The 21,258-nt window shown below is 44.0% G+C and overlaps 1 protein-coding gene across 1 annotated transcript in view; it reads left to right on the forward strand.

Moving 5' to 3' along the window:
- Window positions 1-21,258, forward strand: part of LOC145355775 (rabphilin-3A-like) — a 180,128-nt gene that overhangs the window by 89,663 nt on the left and 69,207 nt on the right. Inside the window, exon 9 of the mRNA XM_080208131.1 lies at window positions 7,717-7,881. Within this exon, the coding sequence (XP_080064257.1) occupies window positions 7,717-7,881 (165 nt within the window). The remainder of the gene's footprint in view (window positions 1-7,716; window positions 7,882-21,258) is intronic.

The following is a 21,258-nucleotide window of genomic DNA, read 5'->3' on the forward strand; positions in this document are numbered from 1 at the left end:
CAGCCCACTACAACCTGCCGCACGCATGCCCCTTGCTGGTCAACAAGGTGGACTTAAATGCCTGTGGAGACAAAAAATTCATTATTAAACAGGCAAAGACTGTAACATCCCTGAGGCAAAAACGGAATCCCAAGCCTACAATGTTTAGTAAGGCCTGCTATATCCCCCTATATGTAGACCGCTCATGTGGCTGTCTAAGTGACTCTTAAACAACCCTAGCATGCCTGCTTCCACCACCTTACTCGGCAGTGCATTCCACACCCCCACTACCCTTTGCGTGAAAAACTGCCCTCTAATATTTGTCTTATACCTAGCCCCCCTCACCCTAAGCCCGTGACCCCTCGTTCTATCCATTTCTAATAGCAGAAAAAGCTTACCACCATTTACTCTATCTATCCCCTTCATAATCTTATAAACCTCTATTAGATCCCCCCTCAGCCGACGTCTCTCAAGGGAAAACAGCCCAAGTTTGTTCAATCTTTCCTCGTAAGACAGCCCTTCCATACCAGGCAGCATCCTGGTAAATCTCCTCTGCACTCTCTCCAGGATCTCTACATCCTTCCGGTAGTACGGCGACCAGAACTGGACGCAGTATTCCAAGTGAGGCCTAACCAACGTTCTATACAACTGCAACATCAGACTCCTACTCTTATATTCTATACCCCTTCCTATGAAGGCTAACATACCATACGCTTTCCTCATCACATTCTGCACCTGCACCGACACCTTCAGGGACTTGTGCACTTGCACCCCCAGGTCTCTCTGTGTATCTATACTCCGGATAGTTCTACCTTTTATCGTATAACTCCCCTCCACATTATTCCGGCCAAAGTGCATCACCTCGCATTTCTCCGGATTAAATTCCATTTGCCATCTATCTGCCCAATCTACCAGCCTGTCTATGTCCTGTTGCATTGCCAGGCACTGCTCCTCAGTACCCGCCAATCCAACCATCTTAGTGTCATCAGCAAATTTGCTGATCACACCACCTACCCCCTCTTCCAAGTCATTAATATATACTACAAATAGAAGAGGTCCTAGTACCGAGCCCTGCGGCACACCACTGATGACAGACCTCCAATTGGAAAAGGAGCCTTCCACTACTACCCGCTGTCTCCTCCTCCCAAGCCAGTTCTCCACCCATCTACATACCTGGCCTTGTATCCCATGAGCCTTCACCTTTTCTATCAGCCTACCATGAGGGACCTTGTCAAACGCCTTACTGAAATAACAGTCTAAAAGAACAGACCATTTGACCTAATGTTTCAGGATCCTCCTTCCTTCCATCTTCATCCTATTATCATATCTTCCTACTCCTTCACTTAGCTTCTCCTTAAATGCGATTCACCTTAATTAGTTCATTTGGTAATGGGTTCCACTTTCTCACAGCTTTGAGTAAATAAGTTTTTCCTGCATCCCTTACTGAATTTATTGGTAGAATATAAAATATTAATGTTTCTAGAGCATGATTTTCAGCCCCACCCACTGCTGGGACCATCTTGTCCTGTCTAAAGTCAATGGACTTTTAACTGGGCCACTGAATCTCCCGCAGCGGGTGCAGAAAATCGTGGCCTGAGTTTCGGACACTCCCACAAGTGGAAATGTTCTACTCCATGTCCAACAAGACTTTAAAGTCCTTTGATGACCTCTTTCAGGTCACCTCTCAATCATCTCTTCCTTACAGAAATGCTCAGGAGCAGTGTAAAACAAAGGAATAACATTTTACAGAAACAATGGTGGAAAGAAAACACATGAAAACTTTCACTAGGGAAAATAAATCTTTAAAACATTAAATAAAATGTGATAAGGAAAGGGGTGGAGTATGTAGTGGAGATCTGACACAGACAACATGGTTGGTCAGGTCAATTCCTGTACTGTGAAATTTTAATTAGAAGATAATAACAGGCATTGCGCAATTACCTATTGAAGTCAAATGGAAGGAGAACATTATAATGTGACCTTTTGATTTCAATGAGGAATATGTCACTTTAATATTCTTTCCCTTTCCAATATGTTCCCCTGTATTGAGTCATTTTTAATTATTTGATCTGAAGTAGTACAAGCAATTGCGTATTTCCATTCTCCAGGGCAGTGGGAAGCTGTTGTGCAGGGATAGTCAGCCGCCTCTTGTCACCAGATCACACTGCTATGGCTGCAATGAAGTTTGAATAAAGTAGTTTTGCTTGCTTGTGGACTCGATGGGGGGGATTTTCCTCCATGCTGTTACTCAGTCCCGGTAATAAACTATCAGTGAATCCTATCCAACTCCGTCATCGCTTGTCCTTTTTTACTTTGTGTGGCTGATAAACAACAACTTGCAATTGTGTAGCACCTTTAATGTAATAAAATGTTTCAAGAAATCTTAAAGGGACACCATTAAACTTAATATTACACCAAGCCTTGTGAAAAATATTAGGACAGAGGACCAAAAACTTCATCAAATGGGTAGGTTTTAAGGAGTATCTTAAAGGAGGATAGAAGTTTAGGGAGAGAATTTCAAAGCTTAAGTTCCAGACAGTTCAGCCTGGCTAAAAAAGACAGGCTTTCAAAACTGTTATTTTCCAATGATGGGAGAAGATAGGCAGTCACAAGATATTTACTGCTATTGAACATTCAGGGCGGAATTTAAAATCCCAGTCTTTCTCACTTCCCAAATTTTGCCCTGACCCTGAACCCCTGCAGACTTCCTGGAAGGTGACACTCTGTGGCTCCAAAAGCTATGAAGGGTTTATTACCAATCATATTTACACATATATACACAGACACAAACAAGGATCTGACAGACCTGTATACACATCTACTCTCTGCTCCTCCCTGGCTCCAAGTGAAGTTCCTCTCCAACCCAGGACACAGACCTTTACATCTGATTGGCTCGGCTTTCAGCTCTACCTCTCCATTGGGTTCAACCCAATCACATGGTCCTCAGGGATTCCCGCTACCACACTTTCTGTTGGGAAAGGTCCAAAAGCAGACCACAGTGCCACCACCTTTGATTTCCCAACTCCCATTCCTCAAGGCTACTGTGGCTATGTATCAACCAGGAAAACAAGGTGGAAGATTAGGACTGTGCTTCCCCATATCATATACAACCTGTGATGAGCCTTCATCTATTGCAGGTACAGTCCAAGTTCAACTCTCAACCCATCTTCCTGGAAATTCTTAGACACCATTAAAGGGCAGAGTCGTGAAGACAAAGATCAAGATTAAAAATTATCCCATTTTGACAAAAGGGCTTGGGTCCATTAACATAGGAAATATTTCATTGTTTTCCAATCATTAACTGAGATCTTGCTTTTAAAGATACATAATTGATACATGTACATTTCTCTGTATATAATATCCCCGAGAGTAGCACACCAGCTCCAATCAACCTGACCTTTACATTGCAGCAACAATCTTGTCCTTAGCACTGACAATGGAGTAAAGCAAATGGGGCCATGCTGCCAGAGTGATTGCCCTTGATAAGTACAAACATTGCATAAGGAAAAAAAGTCAACAGCTCGACTGGCTGTGGATGCACAGTAAAATCCATGATCAGCAACTTATTCATTGGCCTTCAGGACCCTTCCTCTTTCCATTGGGAAAGAACAGCAGAAATCAAAGTGTAATCTTTGACAGTCTGATAGCTGTGAATGCTGAGCCAATTGTTGCTCCAGCATTCTGGAATGTGCCCTGTGATAGACACCAGCAGCCTTGGGATGTGCTCCAGAAATACTTCAAACAGTTGTGAATGAAAAGAGGGCATGAAAGAACCAAAGGCGTCTGTCACAGGAAAGCAGCCGCTTTGAAGCTTGTTGCCACAGTGTGAATTATACATCAAAAATAAATCACTGATGTGATCAGACTATTTAAGAGACAATTTCATCTGGGTGTACAACTGGAATAAGCATATTGTGCACACAGGTTCCCTTTTATTCACTGTATCGATAAGAAAATCAGGTCTATATAATGGGTGGCCAGTGTGGTACTGTCAGACTCCACTGGAAGTTGAAAGTTCTGCCCATCTTCTCCTGATTAGCCTTTTTGTTGGCCTACAATTCATCACTGTGCAAAGATTTCATCCATACTGTTTCCAAAGATGAAAATATCCCTTATCCCAAAAGCACTAGCAATTTGCAGGGAGCTTCTATTGGGGCAGAACCTCTGTCCAAAACCATGTGTTCCTCTGCTGCCAAAGGGAGCAAGGCAAGTGAGTGCTGGGCGTTCTCCATTGCCTGGCTTACAGTGGGGTTTACTGTAAGCTGAGAGATGAGCTATCTGCAGAGTGTACATGGCAGAGTAAGTGTTTGCCATGAGGTCTCCTCCAAACCAGATGTCCCCATCCATTTCTTTTATCCCTACCAAAATAGAGATACCCAGCTTTGCCTGGTAACGCTCTCCTCAGTAAGAGCTGTGCAGGAAGAACAATATCACAGCAGGAGGCCATTTGGCCCATCATGTTCAAACCAGCGTTGTGGGTTAGTGCCATTCCCCTACCTTTTCCCCATACCCCAGCAGTTGTTTCTATTTAAGTAATCATCTAACACCCTTTTGAAAGCCCCCATTGAACCTGCCTCCACCACACTTCCAGGTAGTGCATTCCACACTCGAACCATTCGGTGAGTCAAGAAGTTTTTTTCCCATATCACGTTTGCTTTTTTAGCAAATCAACCTAAATCTGTGCCTTCACATTTAGGGCACTGTGTCCCAATCATCAGGAACAATCCACACTTTTATGAACATTATTTATTTTCCCCAATAATGTTCCCTTTAATGTTCCGACAGATAGGCAAGCTGCAGTATCAACTGCCTTCGCATGGCAAACCAGAGAGGCAGCAAGCTGTTACCCAGCTGTCTTCCTGCAGGGGATAGAGAATGAGTCTAATTAAAGTAGAGGTTTATTATTATCAAGTCAAGTAAATAAACTATGAGCTGCATTTGGAGATTGGGAGGGAGCAGTGTAGCTCCAATATACGACCATTGTACCTCTTTGCATAATGCTGACTTATGGAGAGTGGGAATCAAAGTTATTAGCAGCACTATCCTGTTTAATGATACCCCATGGCTGCAATGAAAGCTTTGCTCCATAGACATTAAAATAGTGATGTCTATTTTTGTCCTCAGCCGTTATATAAATCTGTCTCACTGTCCTAATTCTATGGCTGTTTGCAATGACCATTGGAATCTGAATCACCGAAAAGTAGTTAGCATTGATGAATGAAGTCTCCTGCAAACCATTAGAGATTCTACATCCTCCAGAGCTTCCTAATTACATTTTGTGTTAAATTTAGGATATGTCAGGGTCTAGCTGGCCTTTTGGGCAAACAAACTGTGGCTCAAGCAGTTTAATTGATGAAACCGGAGGCTGATTCACAGTTTGTGAGGCCCTGTGCTTAGCTTTATCCCCCCCCATCCTATATTCACACCCCAGATTTGAAGGCTGAATCATAGAATTCCTACAATTGCCCCCCCATCCCTTGCACACGCTCTGTCTTACCCCCCATCCCTCATGCATATTCTCTCTTGCCCCCCACCCCTCACGCATGCTCTCTCTTGCCCCCCCACCCCTTGCGCATACTCTCACCTCCTCCCCACCCTTCGCACATATTCACTCTCCCTCACCACTTCACTCCTCTGGCCCACCACCTGCACCACTGGTGTGATGGGGAATGTTGCGGTGCAGGAGCTCAAAGGAACTGTATCGGCCAAATAGTTTCTGAATATTCTATTATCCCCAACACGATGCTTACAAAGTGAAAAATATTAATGCTGGTTGGCATTTAATTTCAAAACATCAATCATTAATCTTTAGCCTAGCTAGAAATTCATATGCAACAGTTTTAATTATGTAATTCAAGCCTGTTGAAACATTAATTATAGAGCTCTACCATAAGGTCTGGAACAAATCTGGGTAAATATGGTTAAGATAAAGATCAGTCATAATGGCATTTCAAACTGAAGAGGTTGAATGGCCTACTTTTGTTCCTGTGTTCCTATCTAGATATTAATAAATGGGGCTTGGCACGTGTGTGCAAGCATTCAAGCATCAAGCTCTATCTTCAGTTCCTCCTGAACGTCATCAGCATGCCCAGCTCCCACATCCTTCTCTCCCCCGCCTCCACATCCCTTCTTCCCCCACCCCACATCCCTCCCTCCCCTGTGCCCCCCAACATCACCGTCCCCACATCACTACAAATAAATGAGTCAGGCCCTCCCATGAGGCTTCCACTAGGGTCCATCCCGATTCTAACCCTGGCACAGGTTAGCACAGTCAGGCATGGTGCTAACCTGGCAATGCCAACCTGTGCCAGGAGGCAATGCCAGGGCACAGCCTGGCCATGTGCCTCCCGCCTGGAAGCTATACTCACCTTTATGCCCCTGGGGATCCCCACGACAAATTCACATCTGGGTGAACCAGTTGTAAATCTCACTGACGTGACATCATGTTGGTGAGGTTTGAAAATACAGCTGGGGGGTGTAAATTATCTGGAAATGAACGTTAATATATTAAAATCACATTCATGACCAAACGGAAATCACAATCTCGCCAGTGGGATTTGTGGTTTCTGGGTTTCGCAGGATGTTGAGTCCCGCTGACAATCCCGTCAACGTTCCTGGGATAGGATTCCATTGGCACTAACCAGCCATTAGCATTTCATTCCCATGATCACTGATTCATGAGCCAGCCTAGACAGTGAGTGCTGTCAAGTTGGCATCCTAATCAAGTCTGATTAGTCCATACTAGCTGGCAGTTCCTGAGTAGAAGCTGTGGATTATAATCCTTCTTCAAAGCTAGGAATAATGAGCTGTACTGTAATGTTACAACTGCTTCCCTGGATAGGATCAGCTAACTTGGCACTGGGCAATCTGGGACTGCCTGGTTTGTATGGCTCTGTTCCAGTCATAGATTCAGCCATTTTAAAGATCTTTGTCCACCTTTAATTTTTCTTTGAAATTGCAATGAGCATATCTCTATATATTTTGTTAAAAAATACATGGGGTAATGTTTTAGTCCCTCAAAATATTGTATATGGTTTAACATGAACTGTGAGGAAAGTCTGTGATCATCTGTTTCCAAAACAATTATTGTAAATCCCTGACCTGAGCCCCTTCCTGATAATGGCTCCCAACTGGGAATATGGGATTGAATAATTATTTGTTTGTTAGAAAGTAGTGGTGGTGAATATAATGACTTTAACAAGGCCTACAATGTGGACCTCTGAGAATACGAGCTCCCTGATTTGAGGTAGTAATGGCTTATGCAATCAGGGAGCCCTGCATGTGTACATAACGTGGAATGTCAGGGTTACTGGACTCAGGATTTATACGCTGTACGAGGAAGTACCTGTCTGAGTTTTGCTTACTATGTAAATAAATTTAAATTTGGTGAAGAGACACTGGCTCCATAGGAGTCATTTCAGTGTACCTACATCTTGGATTAGTAATAGGCAAATTGTTCAGTTGAATGGCTTTTTATATTACTTCAAAGGATAGTTAAGAGTGAATCACCTGGGGTTGGAGTCACGTAAAGGGAGGACTGACCAAAGACAGCATGTTTCCTCTCTTAAACCATAAGCCAGGAAGGTTTTTAATGACAATCCTGCAGTGTAGTTGCTGATACCCAACTTCCCATTCTTCATTTGCTCAATTGCACCTTTCGGGGCAATCCTGTTATTTAGAATATCTACCCTTATTAGTCTGGTCACCGACCAGTATTAACCGAGTCTTAATTTTCAGCTGGTGAAGTTGGGTCAATGCCTCCAGGACGGGCCCCCAGTTACGTTTCCTCAGGACGCAGGCCAACAGAGTCACGAGTGATAGCAGGCAGCGAATATGGAGAAAGTGAGAGTCAGGATGCATATGGTGGTGACATGGAGAGTGACATCAGTAAGAACCCAGGAGGTTAGTGAAGTCATTGAAAATGAATGACGTATAATTTTATTACAACCTCATGTAGTAAACCATTATTCTCTCTTTCACAACCACTTCGCTGTTTTCCTTCTCCTTTCTCTCACATCTTGTGTTCCTTCACGTGCACTCACATTTTTTTGTCTTTTGCTAGCTTTATTTACAGATAACTTTGCTCCGTGTGCAGATAATCAGCTGTGATAATCTTCTCACATTCTCATGTCAAAAGTCACATAGTTTCTTTGGAACATGAAATAAATGTCTTAAGCTTTGAGGAAATAAGTAGGTGAACACTGCCTTCAGCATTATCATCAGAGAGAATGTTAACTGCAACATAGCTTAAATCATTCACAGATACTTTGTGTTTTTCAAGATGGATTTTATTGAGGGTTGTCGGCTGTGCATGGGCACAACACTTGTGGATGATGTTCCTCTGCATTACACTGGTATTCCTAGCAAGAGTATTCCACCATTGATGTTTGCAGGGTGATATCATTGATGCATGGTGGAGAGACCAGTTGTTGCAGTGGCCCTCAAATGCTTGTAATGTTGCAAAAGTCTCTATCTTTTCCAGTTTCCACATTACTTTCAGAGTATGAATCCATGTATGTTTAGAGATCTTGGCTCCTTTTCCAGTTAGCTTTAATTCACAGAGCTGATTTTGAGAAAGTTGGATCACTGGACCAGCTTCATGCCTTTTCTGTTTGAGACTTGGCTTTATGGGACCCCTGGGTTTTGTCAATAAATTCCTGCAGTCAAACCTGAAGTACCATCTCAATTTTCCTTGTGTCTCTCTATTCCTTCCTTGTAATGTATCAGGTCTAATATGCACCAATAAAAGACCACGCAGTAACTGGGAGTAAACTAACTGGAACTGTTTAATAACACATCTATTCTCCAGCACAGTCAACACAAGACTGGCTTGGAAAGCTCCCCCAATGTGGAGCTTGAGTCCTGGGTCACCTGACCTATTCTCTTAAAGGGGCATACAACATACATAATACACACACACACAATGCAACTATATATAAAAACATTTTAAAGTAAATTTTAGTGTCACAAGCAGGCTTACATTAACACTGCAATGAAGTTACTGTGAAAATCCCCTAGTCGCCACACTGTGCCGCCTGTTCAGATACACCAAGGGAAAACTTAGCATGGCCAATGCACTTAACCAGCACATCTTTTGGATTGTGGGACGAAATCGGAGCACTAGGAAGAAACCCATGAAACAATGATGCAAGCTGGGAATCAGCATCCCTGGCACTGTGAGGCAGCAGTTCTAACCACTGTGCCACCATGCTGCCTTGTGAATAACATTATCAACGTCCACTTAAATGTCTACATAGACATAATCAGTCTGTCTGGAGGACAGCAGTTCCTGGATGAGTATCTCCTTGCCTCAGGAGTCTTCTTGGGTGTCCTTCCCAGAATTTCTGGAAGCTCTTGAGTTTCCTCTCTTGCTTGGGTTAGTATCTTCAGTAGACTCTGCCAATGTTTCCTCTCTGGAGGAAACTACTTTTGCTTCAGGAACCCTAAACTCAGTCATTTCCCCTGGTTCTGCCTGTCATGATTGCAGAGCAGAGAGAATTTCCTTCCTTTGAAATGGGGCAGCCACCAGTTTATCTGTGTGCCTCCTTCAGACCCATTCATCTTGGATCTGTACACTATAAGACAATGACCCTGTCTGGGCCACCACTGTCGCTGGAACCCATTTCTCACCCAACAATAATTCCTCGCCAACACGGTTTCTCCTTTCCTGAACTTCCCCTCCCACCAGACCAGCTTGACCTTCCTAGATTTCTGCCACCACTTTTCCTGTCTCTCCTGCCCACATCAGCTCAAAAGGGGTTCTCAATTTGCAACCAAACATCAATAGTACCAGGTAACACTGGGTCTGTTTAGTGTCTAAGTGTGTTTAGTATGTATTTAGGAATCAACTCATTCACCTTCCAAGGGAACCCTCCCCCTGGGAAACCTTCAGGCCTGCTTTAAGGTCTGGACAAACCTTTCTGCCTGGCCATTTAATCACAGGGTGGTACGGAGCTGACCTCACCTGTCAGACTTCTTGGTGGTCAAGATTGTCCACAAACTCCTTTGCCACAAACCGTGGCTTGTTGTCGCTCATTATTTGCTCAGGACTCCCAAATCGAGCAACCTGTAAGGTCAATCTATTGTCACCTCTGCAGACAGACTTCATACTTGCTCCTTCTGGCCATTTTGAGTGGACACTGACCACCAAAAGCATTTTTCCTTCCATCAAACTTGCGAAGTCTACATGAATCCTCTGCCAGGGAGCTTCAGCCATAGATGCGTGGGCAACAACGGCAGTATTTGCCGCACAGAATTCAGAAGCACCTGCCTTCTCCTCAATCTGTGAGTCAACACTGGCCACCAAAAATAGTTGTTGGCAATCTCCTTCATTCACACCACTCCCAGGTTCTCTGGGTGCACTTGATCCAGCATCTGTCTTCGTAATATAGGAGGAATAATCACTTTCATTCCACACAAAAGGCAATAACTCCCACCTCCTGCACAGGTAGGGACACAAATCAGGCTGATTTGTACGTACAATGTTTCCTCATAAGATGAAATCCATGGATCGTTACTTGTGGCGTTCCATACTTGGGCTATAGCCGTAGTGCTTTGTCATCTAGGTGAAAATACATCATTTTCAAAAGCCAATCAGGAACAATCTCCACTGGATTGTTCCCTTCAGGAGGCCACATACAAGCCAGTCCTGTAATGCACCCTGCAAGAAAGCCCCAAAGACACAGTGCTCCGCTAAGTTCAAGGACACACAAATTTGGCATTGGTCTTGCTCTCCATCTGGTCCCACTTGTAGAACCTGAACTGTTCTGTAATCAGCAGTAGTTTTGGTACAAAGTGCGCCTCCATTACTGTGCACAACTCTTGAACAGTTTTCTCCTTTGCTATTTTTGGCTGCAGCAGGCTTCACAAAACGCCGAACATTTTACTTCCCATTGTGCTCAAAAGGACAGCACCATGTTGTCATCTGCCATCTTCACGTCTATTTATTTATTAGTCACAAGTAAGGCTTGTATTCACACAGCAATGAAGTTACTGTGAAAATCCCCTAGTTGCCACACTCCGGTGCCTGTTCAGGTACACTGAAGGAGAATTTAGCATGGCCAATCCATCCAACCTGCACATTTTTGGACTTTGAGAGGAAAACGGACACACGGGGACAATGTGCAAACTCCATGTAGACAGTGACCCAAGCTGGGAGTCTAACCCAGGTTCCTGGCACTGTGAGGCAGCAGTGCTAACCATTGTGCTATTATGCTGCCCTCATTCATGGTGGTAAAATACTGAACAAATTGATGTTGGACGTCCATGACAGTCTCTTTGATTGAGTGTCCTAATCAACCCTGAACGTTCCTGCCAATTCTCTGTACTGACTTCAGGGATTTCCCTGCCCCTGGATTAGACTCACAGCCTGTTTTTCCTACGCTAACTGATGTGCTCACTTCTCCCTAAGTGCTTGGTATTGCCACACCCAACGACCAAGTCTTTCTGATCGCCCGTATCCCTTTGCCAGCAACGGTCGTGGAGACCGACTTTCAACCTTTGACGGTTCCCAAATCCATCCATTTGCTGTTTTCTATGACGCCCTTTTATCCCCATGGTCCTCCCATTCTCGAAGGATTTCCATCTTTATTGTGCATTGTGTATCTCTAGATGATCCGTATTGAAGATTTCCGTCCTTCACTTTCTAGGCCGTCAAAGCGCGCGACCTTCATCATGTTAAATCTGTTGTACTGAGGCTTCTCCTCGATAAGTGCTCCACAGTCAGACGTCAGGGAACACAGCTTTTTATTATGTCTACTTACTTCATACTCCAAACATTGCCTGCCCACCAGGGTGGTTCCCAACAGCTCCCACTCCTGAGATCATGTGACCAGTTCTTAAAGGGGCTATGCCCCAACATGCATAACAGCGGTTAGTTATTGGTTGGTATCCCTACCTGATACCCATACCAGCAATATACCTTGATATGTCAGCTTGGCTCAGTTGAAAGCTCTCTCATCCCCGATTCTGTAAACTGTAAGTTTTCAGTGTATGATTTCGGCCAGTAGTCTCCAATCTTTGTAAGCACAAAATTACTTTTAGCACAAAATGCAGCATGAGATCTACTCTTGAGAAATTCAACTTTACTAACACTCCCAAAATGTATTTATGCATAATTCTCACCTGTTCTTAGTGCAATACCTGTGCTTGCACACTATCAGTGAGAACAGTGATGTCTGGGTCATAGTTTGAAATGGCCAGTCTCTTAAAGTTCAACAGAGGAGCATCTATGAGATGAATGCAATACTTGGACTTGATGATTTACACCTCACAGAGGTATGTGGAGCCAAAGCAGGCCTTCATCTTGAGTGCACACAAGGCAGAAGAGGGTACTTCACTCTGTTTACAAGTCCTTTGGTTTGTTCAAACACCTGCTGACACTTTGCTGTCAGTTTTCAAATGTCCACTTAAAAAAATAATTTGAGACAAACATAATAATTTGTGCCATCTTATCTAACTCCTGAAAGCATCTGTTGAATTCCTTTTCCAATTTGTTCAGATTGTCACAGAAATTGTTTGGATGGAATCCTTTCTGTTTTGACCTGTTGTTGTATTTTCTCACATTTGGGAAGTGCTCAGTAATTTTTTTTTTCAAACTGCGAGGACCACAGGCCCAGTTTCAACTTGAACCCACTCATTGTACTGATCAGTCTCTGTCTCTCCCCTGCAGTTCATGGCTCAGCTAATTCAATTTTGTTCTTATGCCTGCAAGAACCATCCAGTCAAGCAACCATGCCTGATCTGACAGCTCACTTCATTTCTTGATTTAAGAAAGCTGACAGTATTAGGGAGTAGACCTTAGAATCTCTGGAAGACTTTTCCTCGACTTAACCACCTCACATCCACACAAAAGGTTAGCTCACTGTTGGTGGCATCAAGCTCATCGAGTAACGATTTGAACAAGTGATGTTGCAGAGCTCTGGCACGAATTGAGCTGACAATCTTGACAACTATCATTACACAAGAAAAATGAATAACTTTGTCTCTGAAGCTTGTTGGTGGATAAGAACATAAGAACATAAGAAATAGGAGCAGAAGTAGGCCATCTGGCCCTTCGAGCCTGCCCCGCCATTCAATAAGATCATGGCTGAACTGTCGTGGCTCAGTTCCACTTTCCCGCCCTCTCCCCATAACCCTTAATCCCTTCTCTTATCAAAAACCCATCAACCCGCTTCTTAAAAATATTTAGCGAGGCAGCCTCCACCACTTCAACGGGCAGAGAATTCCAGAGATTCACCACCCTTTGAGTGAAGAAGTTCCTCCTCAACTCCGTTCTGAACCGCCCCCCCTTTATCTTGAGGCTGTGCCCCCTAGTCCTACTGTCTTTTTTGAGCGGGAAGAGTCTTTCCACCTCTATCCTATCTATCCCATTCATCATCTTATACGTCTCAATGAGATCTCCCCTCATTCTTCTAAACTCTAACGAGTACAAGCCTAGTTTATTCAGCCTCTCCTCATAGCTCAACCCCCTCAACTCCGGTATCAGCCTAGTAAACCTCCTCTGCACTCCCTCCAAGGCCAAAATATCCTTGCGCAGGTGCGGCGCCCAAAACTGCACACAGTACTCCAGCTGCGGCCTCACCAATGCCCTATACAGCTGCAGCAAGACCTCCCTACTTTTATATTCAATCCCCCTCGCTATGAAGGCCAGCATCCCATTCGCCTTCCTGACCACCTGCTGCACAAAGTGGTAATTGACAAAGGAAGGGAATTCCATGTCATTTCTGCAAAGCGTATTGACATCCAACATTGAGTGTGCATAATCAGTTGTGATTGAAACCAGTTTCTTGATCGGAATGTTATTCTCATCATGTACCTTTTAAATTAGTTGTAGACATCCTCACCTCTTGTCCTCCAGGTGGCAAAAGAGTGAGGAAGTCCTCCTTTGCTGTTGCATCTTTGAATGCTATGTGGACGAAACAATCAGATGGGCTATAACTGTCATGTCTACTGATATGTCAAACTGCAGTGAGAAACATTCACAGCCTGATAAGTCTTGGTGTATTTGCCGAACACAATTCCACCCTTCTGGCTACTGTTAAAGCATCAAACGGCATGCTCTTGATGGCTGTCATTATTGCATCTATTTTTAAACAAGGTGTCGGCAGCAGCCATCATGCCGCCTTGATAACTTCAGCATCAGTGAGCTGGTTCTTATGTTTGGCCAGCAGATGGCCAATGTGAGAAAACACATTTTTGCGAGCCTTGCATTTAGCCACACGTTTTGAAGAGTGATTGTTGAACTTGCAACATTTCCTTTAACTCCCAATTTTCTTTGTGCGAATGGCGCTATTTAAAAGGGAAATTTTATTAAATTTTTGTATATATAGTCTTGTGAAGCTGTTCTTTTACTCAAGATAATATTGTTGACAAATGGTCTCGCTTTTGACATTTGTAAAAAGAAACTCACTTTCCCATTCCTGGTAGAAATGGTAGGTTCTTGCCTCCTGGAGGTCCCTCACCCCTCACTCATCTTTTATCTTCACCAAGCTTTGTCCATGTTTTGGTTCCTGCAATTCAGCAGTCAATGAGCTGATCCATTCACCATCATGAGAAACCCAAGGCCCGTGCATTTTCGGCAGCCAAAGGAAAGATCTGTCAATTGTGATTGAGCATTTGGGGACCACTGATCGAGGCTATCATGTTTGCATTGAGGGATGACTGTGAAGAAATACCACTACCTTTTTGGCAAGATGTTAAACCAAGGACCTGCTCCCAGATTAGTGATTAGAAATATAGAAAGAAACAGAACTGGGAAAGAAGGCTGAGTCTAAAATCTCTCAATTGCCCACTCCCTTAATTATCTATCCAATTCTCCCTTAAATTTTGTTCATACTGTTAAGACTTCATAATGCAACTTGAGCAGCCCATTCCACACAATTACCTCCCTCCTGTGTAAAACAGACAATCGTAGAATCCTAAATTCAGAAGCAGGCCATTCAGCCAATCAAGTCTACAGCAACCACATTCCTGTACAGGCCCTATCCCTATTACCCCAATGCATTCACCCAAGCTAGTCCCCCTGATACTAAGGGGCAATTTAGAATTGCCAGTCAACCTAACCCACATATCTTTGGACTGTGGGAGGAAACTGATGCAGACGTGGGGAGAATGTGCAAATTCCACACAGTGACCCAGCTGGGAATTGAACTCGGGTCCCTGGCTCTGAGAGGCAATATTGCTGACCACCGTGCCACCCAATACTTTAATCCAACCTTCCATTTTCTAAGAGAGGCTCTATTTCCTATAGCATAAGTGTATTTTGTATAGCAAGAGTTATGGGGAGGAGATGACGCAGTGGTATTATCACTAGACTTTTAATCCAGAAACTCAGGTAATGCTCTGGTGACCCAAGTTTGAATCCCATCATGGCAGATGGGGGAATTTGAATTCAATAAAAAGGTCTGGAATTAAGAATCTACTGACCATAAAACCATTGCTTTTTGTCGGAAAAACCCATCTGGTGCGATATGGTCGATTGTCTGGTTCACCAATGTCCTTTAGGGAAGAAAATCTGAGATAAGTGAAAATCTAGCAACACGTTTAAATACAGAAGAGGGGTTAGCTAGACCCAATATGTCAAGAAGGGAGGAAACCAAACTAGCTAAGCTTCAAGTACGAAGTGACATAGCAATTAAGAAAAATTTAGAGATGCAGGAAAGAATTAAAGAACAAGAGGAAAGAGAGAGAGAAAGAGAGGAGAGGGAAAGAAAAGAAAGAGCCAAAAAGAGAGAAAGTTTCAAAGGGAATTGGGAATGCAGAAGTTAGCCATGGAAGAAAAGGGAGCACCTAATTAAAATGTGACAAATGGCAGCAGGCACAGAGTTGAAGGAGGAAGGAAGGGGTTCAAGACAGGAAAACCATGGGGAAATGTTCAAATATGTACAAGCTCTCCCAAAATTCAATGGGTAAGAAGCCAAGATTCTTTTTGTGCTTTTGGTAAAATAACTAGAAATGGCCACAAGACATGTGTATCCTTATCATAGACTAAATTTGTAAGTAGGGCTAGTGAAGTATATGTGTCCGAGGAGAGATCTGGAGACTGAGGCAGTGAAGAAAGCTTTATTGAGAGCTTATTGCTGGTACTAGAAGCTTTCAGACAACAGATTAGAGCTGTAAGAAAACAGATATACCTTTAATTCAAAGGGATCAAATAAAGTCATTTTGTTAAGTATGTGCGAGCCCTCAAGACAAAGTACGCCTCAACAAAGCCGAATTTATCAGAGCCAAATATTCAATGTTGGCAGTCATCCATTGCTTGCCACATTGGGAAGATGACAGTGTTGCAGCCAAAGATCTGAGCAAAGTACACACATTAAAAGGAAGCATTGGTTTAATGAAAACATTAGAACATTCCTTGGAAGAAAGGTGAAAAAGGTATCTTAAGCTGCTCCAGAATCTATAGGTGGAATTTTCTGATTATTTTTTGCAGGATGGCACATCAGGAGTGAAAAAATAGGATGCAAGCTGCCAACCCAGAAGTGTCTTCCTCTACTATATTTTTAGACTCTTAATCAAAACAAAAAATTAAGGTGCAGGTTCTACAATGTCACGGTGGCACTGGGGCTATGGTTGACCCTGCTCCACCAGCAACTTAGGATTTTAAAAGATTGAAGCAGCCCAATTTAAACAAGTAAAAAAAAATAGAATCCCCCCCCGCCCCCAATACACACGCACACACATGGAACATCCACCCAAGCAATAGCTCCTATTTCCACAGTGCCAAGGTACTGCCTGGGCATGATTCTCAAGGGATGTCTAAAGCTAGCGAGCAGAGGTTTAAGGTGAGAGGGGAGAAGTATAAAAGGGTCCAGGGGGGCAAATTTTTCAGAGGGTGGTGGGTGTCTGGAACAAGCTGCTTGAGGCAGTGATACAGGTGGGTACAATATAGAGGGATATGGGCCAAATGCGGGCAATTGGATTAACTTAGTGGTAAAACTGGGCGGCATGAACAAGTTGGGCCGAAGGGCCTGTTTCCATGTTGTAAACCTCTATGACTCCCCACTTTGGAGATTGCACTTAGCTGTGCATCTCCAATGGGTTTTACTCATCAGGAGCATGTCAAGGTGGGACCTGTCATAATTCATACAAATGGGAGCACGAAATCCCCCCTATTGCTGAGTCTAAAGTTGCTTTTTAGAGATTGTTTAAAATAGAAATGTCCAATGTTATTATAATCAGAGAATTTCTTTTATTAAGCACCTTAATTTAGTTACTGAGACTGCACCTTTCTATCTTATTTAGAAACGCTTCTTAACCAGTGAAAATGAATTGTTTGATTTTTTACTTCGTCCAATCCTAAAATGATTATGATTGTAAGTTGGAAGCTACAGCTTTGTTCAAAGTGTCACCTCCTCCCACACTGTTCTGATATCTATAAAGTGATAAATAATATGCTACCTCTTAAAAACTACCTATTAATTTACTGATTCTGCCACTTAACTGCATAGGTGACCATGGGCAAGAATTGCCAGGATCCTGAAGTGCTAATGAGAAACCAGCACTTTGGTACATCCCAGGGAACCTTTTTACTTGCAAGAGTTTGCATTGTATAGCATTGTATTTAAATTGTTTGTTTGTAAGGTTTTTACTGGAGCTGGTTAGTTGTGGTTCAACTCCTAGGCTGACCTAAAGAGCCAATCCTTATTGCATTCAATGGAATTGATTTAAGACGTGAAAGACCACACCATAACTCTGAATCCAGAAATTCATCTAATGTTCTGGGAACTTGGGTTCAAATCCCACCCTGGCAGATGGTGGATATTGGATCTTGAATCCAATAAAAAATATCTGGAATTAAGAATCTACTGATGACCATGAAACCATTGTCGATTGGCGGGAAAGCCCATCTGGTTCACTAATGCCCCCTTAGGGAAGGAATCTGCCGTCCTACCTGGTCTGGCCTACACGTGACTCTAGAGTCACAGCAATGTGGTTGATTCTCAATTGCCCTCCAAGGGCAATCAGTGAGGGGTAATAAATGCTGGCCAGGCAGCATGTTCCACGAATGAATGTGGGTCTCGGTGAGACAGTTAACTTGATATTTCGTGTGCAATTATTTTAAGTCCAAGACTAGGGAGAATTTGAACAAAAGGTTTGACCTTGAGATTTTCTCCATTATGTATAATTGGGATCGATACAAGCATTTTATAAGATGAGATGAAGGAGCTGCTACACAAAGATTGAGTGGGAAGTTGGATTTTTTTTGTTGCACTTCTGCGCAACAATTTTAAATGTGCTGTTTGTGTTGCTTTGAAATTTAACACCGTGATGCTGTTGGGAATATATTATATCAAATGTGCTTAAACATCTACCTGCCCTGACAAGTAAGTGGGCGTATATTACATGAGAAGCAAATTATTTTGTGACCCAAAACCACCCTACCCATTAAGAGTGAGTGAGAAGAAGATCATGTTTGTCTTTTTGAAGATCCAGGTTTTCTCTGTCCTCTTCTTATGGGAAATGCAAATTAGCTGTTTTCTCATTTGTGAATAGCAAAGACAAATTTGTGCCAAAATGGCACAAAAACACCCACCCCGCCACCCCCAGCCGTCACTCCAGACTGGGATTAGGAAAAGTAAATGTGCTGAGGACTCGATTTGCAATTACTCCTAAAATAAATAGCCAGTGCTCTAAACTGATGCAAAAGGAATGAGGAGAAAATATATAATCACCATTACCAGTTCCATTAGATAAGCTTTGAGTTTAGATTGCTTGCTTCCCAGGTTTGAGCATGTTTAGACTCTGTTGGGGCTATGTGTGAGTCAGAGAGAATAACACAATTTTGCCTCTGTGTGACATACACTTTGTTCAGTTGTGATGATCCTACAAATTTGCTTTCGGAGAGAAACAACGTTCACATTTTGAGCCTGTTGACTCTTCTCCTGATAGATGCTGGCAGACCTGCTGAATTTTTCCAGCATCCTCTGTTCTTGGTTCAGGTTGCAGCATCCGCAGTATTTTGCTTATTGTAGTTTCAGCACTTTGGGTTACCATCTCACCATAAGCAGATTTTAAAAACTCCTCTAATTTGCTCCACTTTTCTCTTCAACATACCATTTCATGTAAGGATACCGTTCCACCAGTGCCACACACTCTACTACCAGTGTCAAGGGGAAGTACGGGTTACTTTTTTTACTTTAAGTTTTTTTTTGTCAGTTACATAGGGGACTGGGGATATTTGAAGCCTTCTTAATTGAATGAATTCCTTGGTTGAAACAAGTCAACTCAGTATCGACAAGGAATCAAAACTATGCCATTTGCCGTGTTTGGCTCACCTTCTGAGCTAGTGGAGGAGCTGGATACATGTTTAACATTTTTATTTTGCTGCAATAGATAATTAATAAGATGAGGGGTGAAAAGTGGGCGGCATGGTGACACAGTGGTTAGCACTGCTGCCTCACAACTTCAGGGACCTGAGTGCAGTTCCAGCCTTGGGTCACTGTCTGTGTGGATTTTGCACATTCCCCGTGTCTGTGTGGATTTCCTCTGGCTGCTCTGGTTTCCTCCCATAGTCCAAAGATGTTCAGGCTAGATGGATTAGCCATGGGAAACTGCTGCTTAGCGTCCCAGATGTATAGGATTAGCCATGGTAAATGTGTGGGGTTACAGGGATAGAGTGGGAGAGAGGCCTGGGGCAAGATACTTTCTTAGAGAGTCATAGAGACTTGATGGGCCAAATGGCCTCTTCTGTACTGCAGAGATTTTATGATCACTGACAACAGACAAAAGCTACAAAGCTTGGAGATAATTCTGCTGAAGGAATATAAAGACTTGTTGCCTTCAATGATTAGAACATGCGTTGAGGAACAAAACGTTAGAACAGGTAGACAAGCTATAGAGCTTATGGACGATTAGAAGTTGGTACATCGGCCAAAACGTTTCTTTAGCTCAGCTTTAAATCAGAGAAAGCTAGAAAGTTGGAAAGTAAGAGAGGAGACACACCAGAGAGAGAGAGGACGACGCACCAGAGAGAGAGAGAGAGAGAAAGAGAGAGAGAGGGGACGTGCCAGAGAGAGAGAGAGAAAACGCCAGAGAGAGAGAGAGAGAGAGAAAACCCGCCAGAGAGAGAGAGAGAGAGGACGCGCCAAGAGAGAGAGAGAGAGAGAGAGAAAACCCGCCAGAGAGAGAGAGAGACGTCAAGAGAGAGAAAGAGAGTGGAACGCGCCAGAGAGAGAGAGAGGACGCACCAGAGAGAGAGAGAGAGAGAAAACCCGCCAGAGAGAGAGAGAGAGAGACGCGCCAGAGAGAGAGAGAGAGAGGACGCGCCAGAGAGAGAGAGAGAGAAAACCCCCAGAGAGCGAGAGAGAGACAGGACGCGCCAGAGAGAGAGAGAGAGAGAGAGAAACCCCCAGAGAGAGAGAGAGAGAGGACGCACCAGAGAGGAGAGAGAGAGAAAACCCGCCAGAGAGGAGAGAGAGAGAGGACGCGCCAGGAGAGAGAGAGAGAGAGAAACCGCCAGAGAGAGAGACGCCAGAGAGAGAGAAAACCCCGCCAAGAGAGAGAGAGAGACGCGCCAGAGAGAGAGAGAGAGAGAGAAAACCCGCAGAGAGAGAGAGGGACACGCCAGAGAGAGAGAGAGAGAGAGAAAACCCGCCAAGAGAGAGGACGCGCCAGAGAGAGAGAGAGAGAGAAACCCGCCCAGAGAGAGAGAGGACGCGCCAGAGAGAGAGAGAAGAGAGAGAGGGACGCGCCAGAGAGAGAGAGAGAGAGAGAGAAAACCGCGCAGAGAGAGAGAGAGAGGACACGCCAAGAGAGAGAGAGAGAAAACCCGCCAGAGGAGAGAGAGACGCGCCAGAGAGAGGACGCGCCAGAGAGAGAGAAAGAGACAGAGAAGAGAGAGAGAGAGAGAGAGGACGCGCCAGAGAGAGAGAGAGAAAACCCGCCAGAGAGAGAGAGAGAGGACGCGCCAGAGAGAGAGAGAGAGGACGCGCCAAGAGAGAGAGAGAGAGAGAGAAAGACCGCCCAGAGAGAGAGAGAGAGAGAGAACCGCCAAGAGAGAGAGAGAGAGAGAAACCGCCAGAGAGAGAGAGAGGGACGCGCCAGAGAGAGAGAGAGAGCGCCAAGAGAGAGAGAGGACGCGCCAAGGAGAGAGAGAGAGGACGCGCCAGAGAGAGAGAGAGGACAGAGCACAGAGAGAGAGAGAGAGAGAGAGGACGCGCCAGAGAGAGAGAGAGAGAGAGGACGCGCCAGAGAGAGGAGAGAGAGAGAGGACGCGCCAGAGAGAGAGGAGAGAGAGAGGACGCGCCAGAGAGAGAGAGAGGACCGCGCCAGAGAGAG

Source organism: Carcharhinus amblyrhynchos, chromosome 20 (genome assembly GCF_965287045.1).
Source record: "Carcharhinus amblyrhynchos chromosome 20, sCarAmb.v2.hapA, whole genome shotgun sequence".
NCBI lineage: Eukaryota > Metazoa > Chordata > Chondrichthyes > Carcharhiniformes > Carcharhinidae > Carcharhinus > Carcharhinus amblyrhynchos.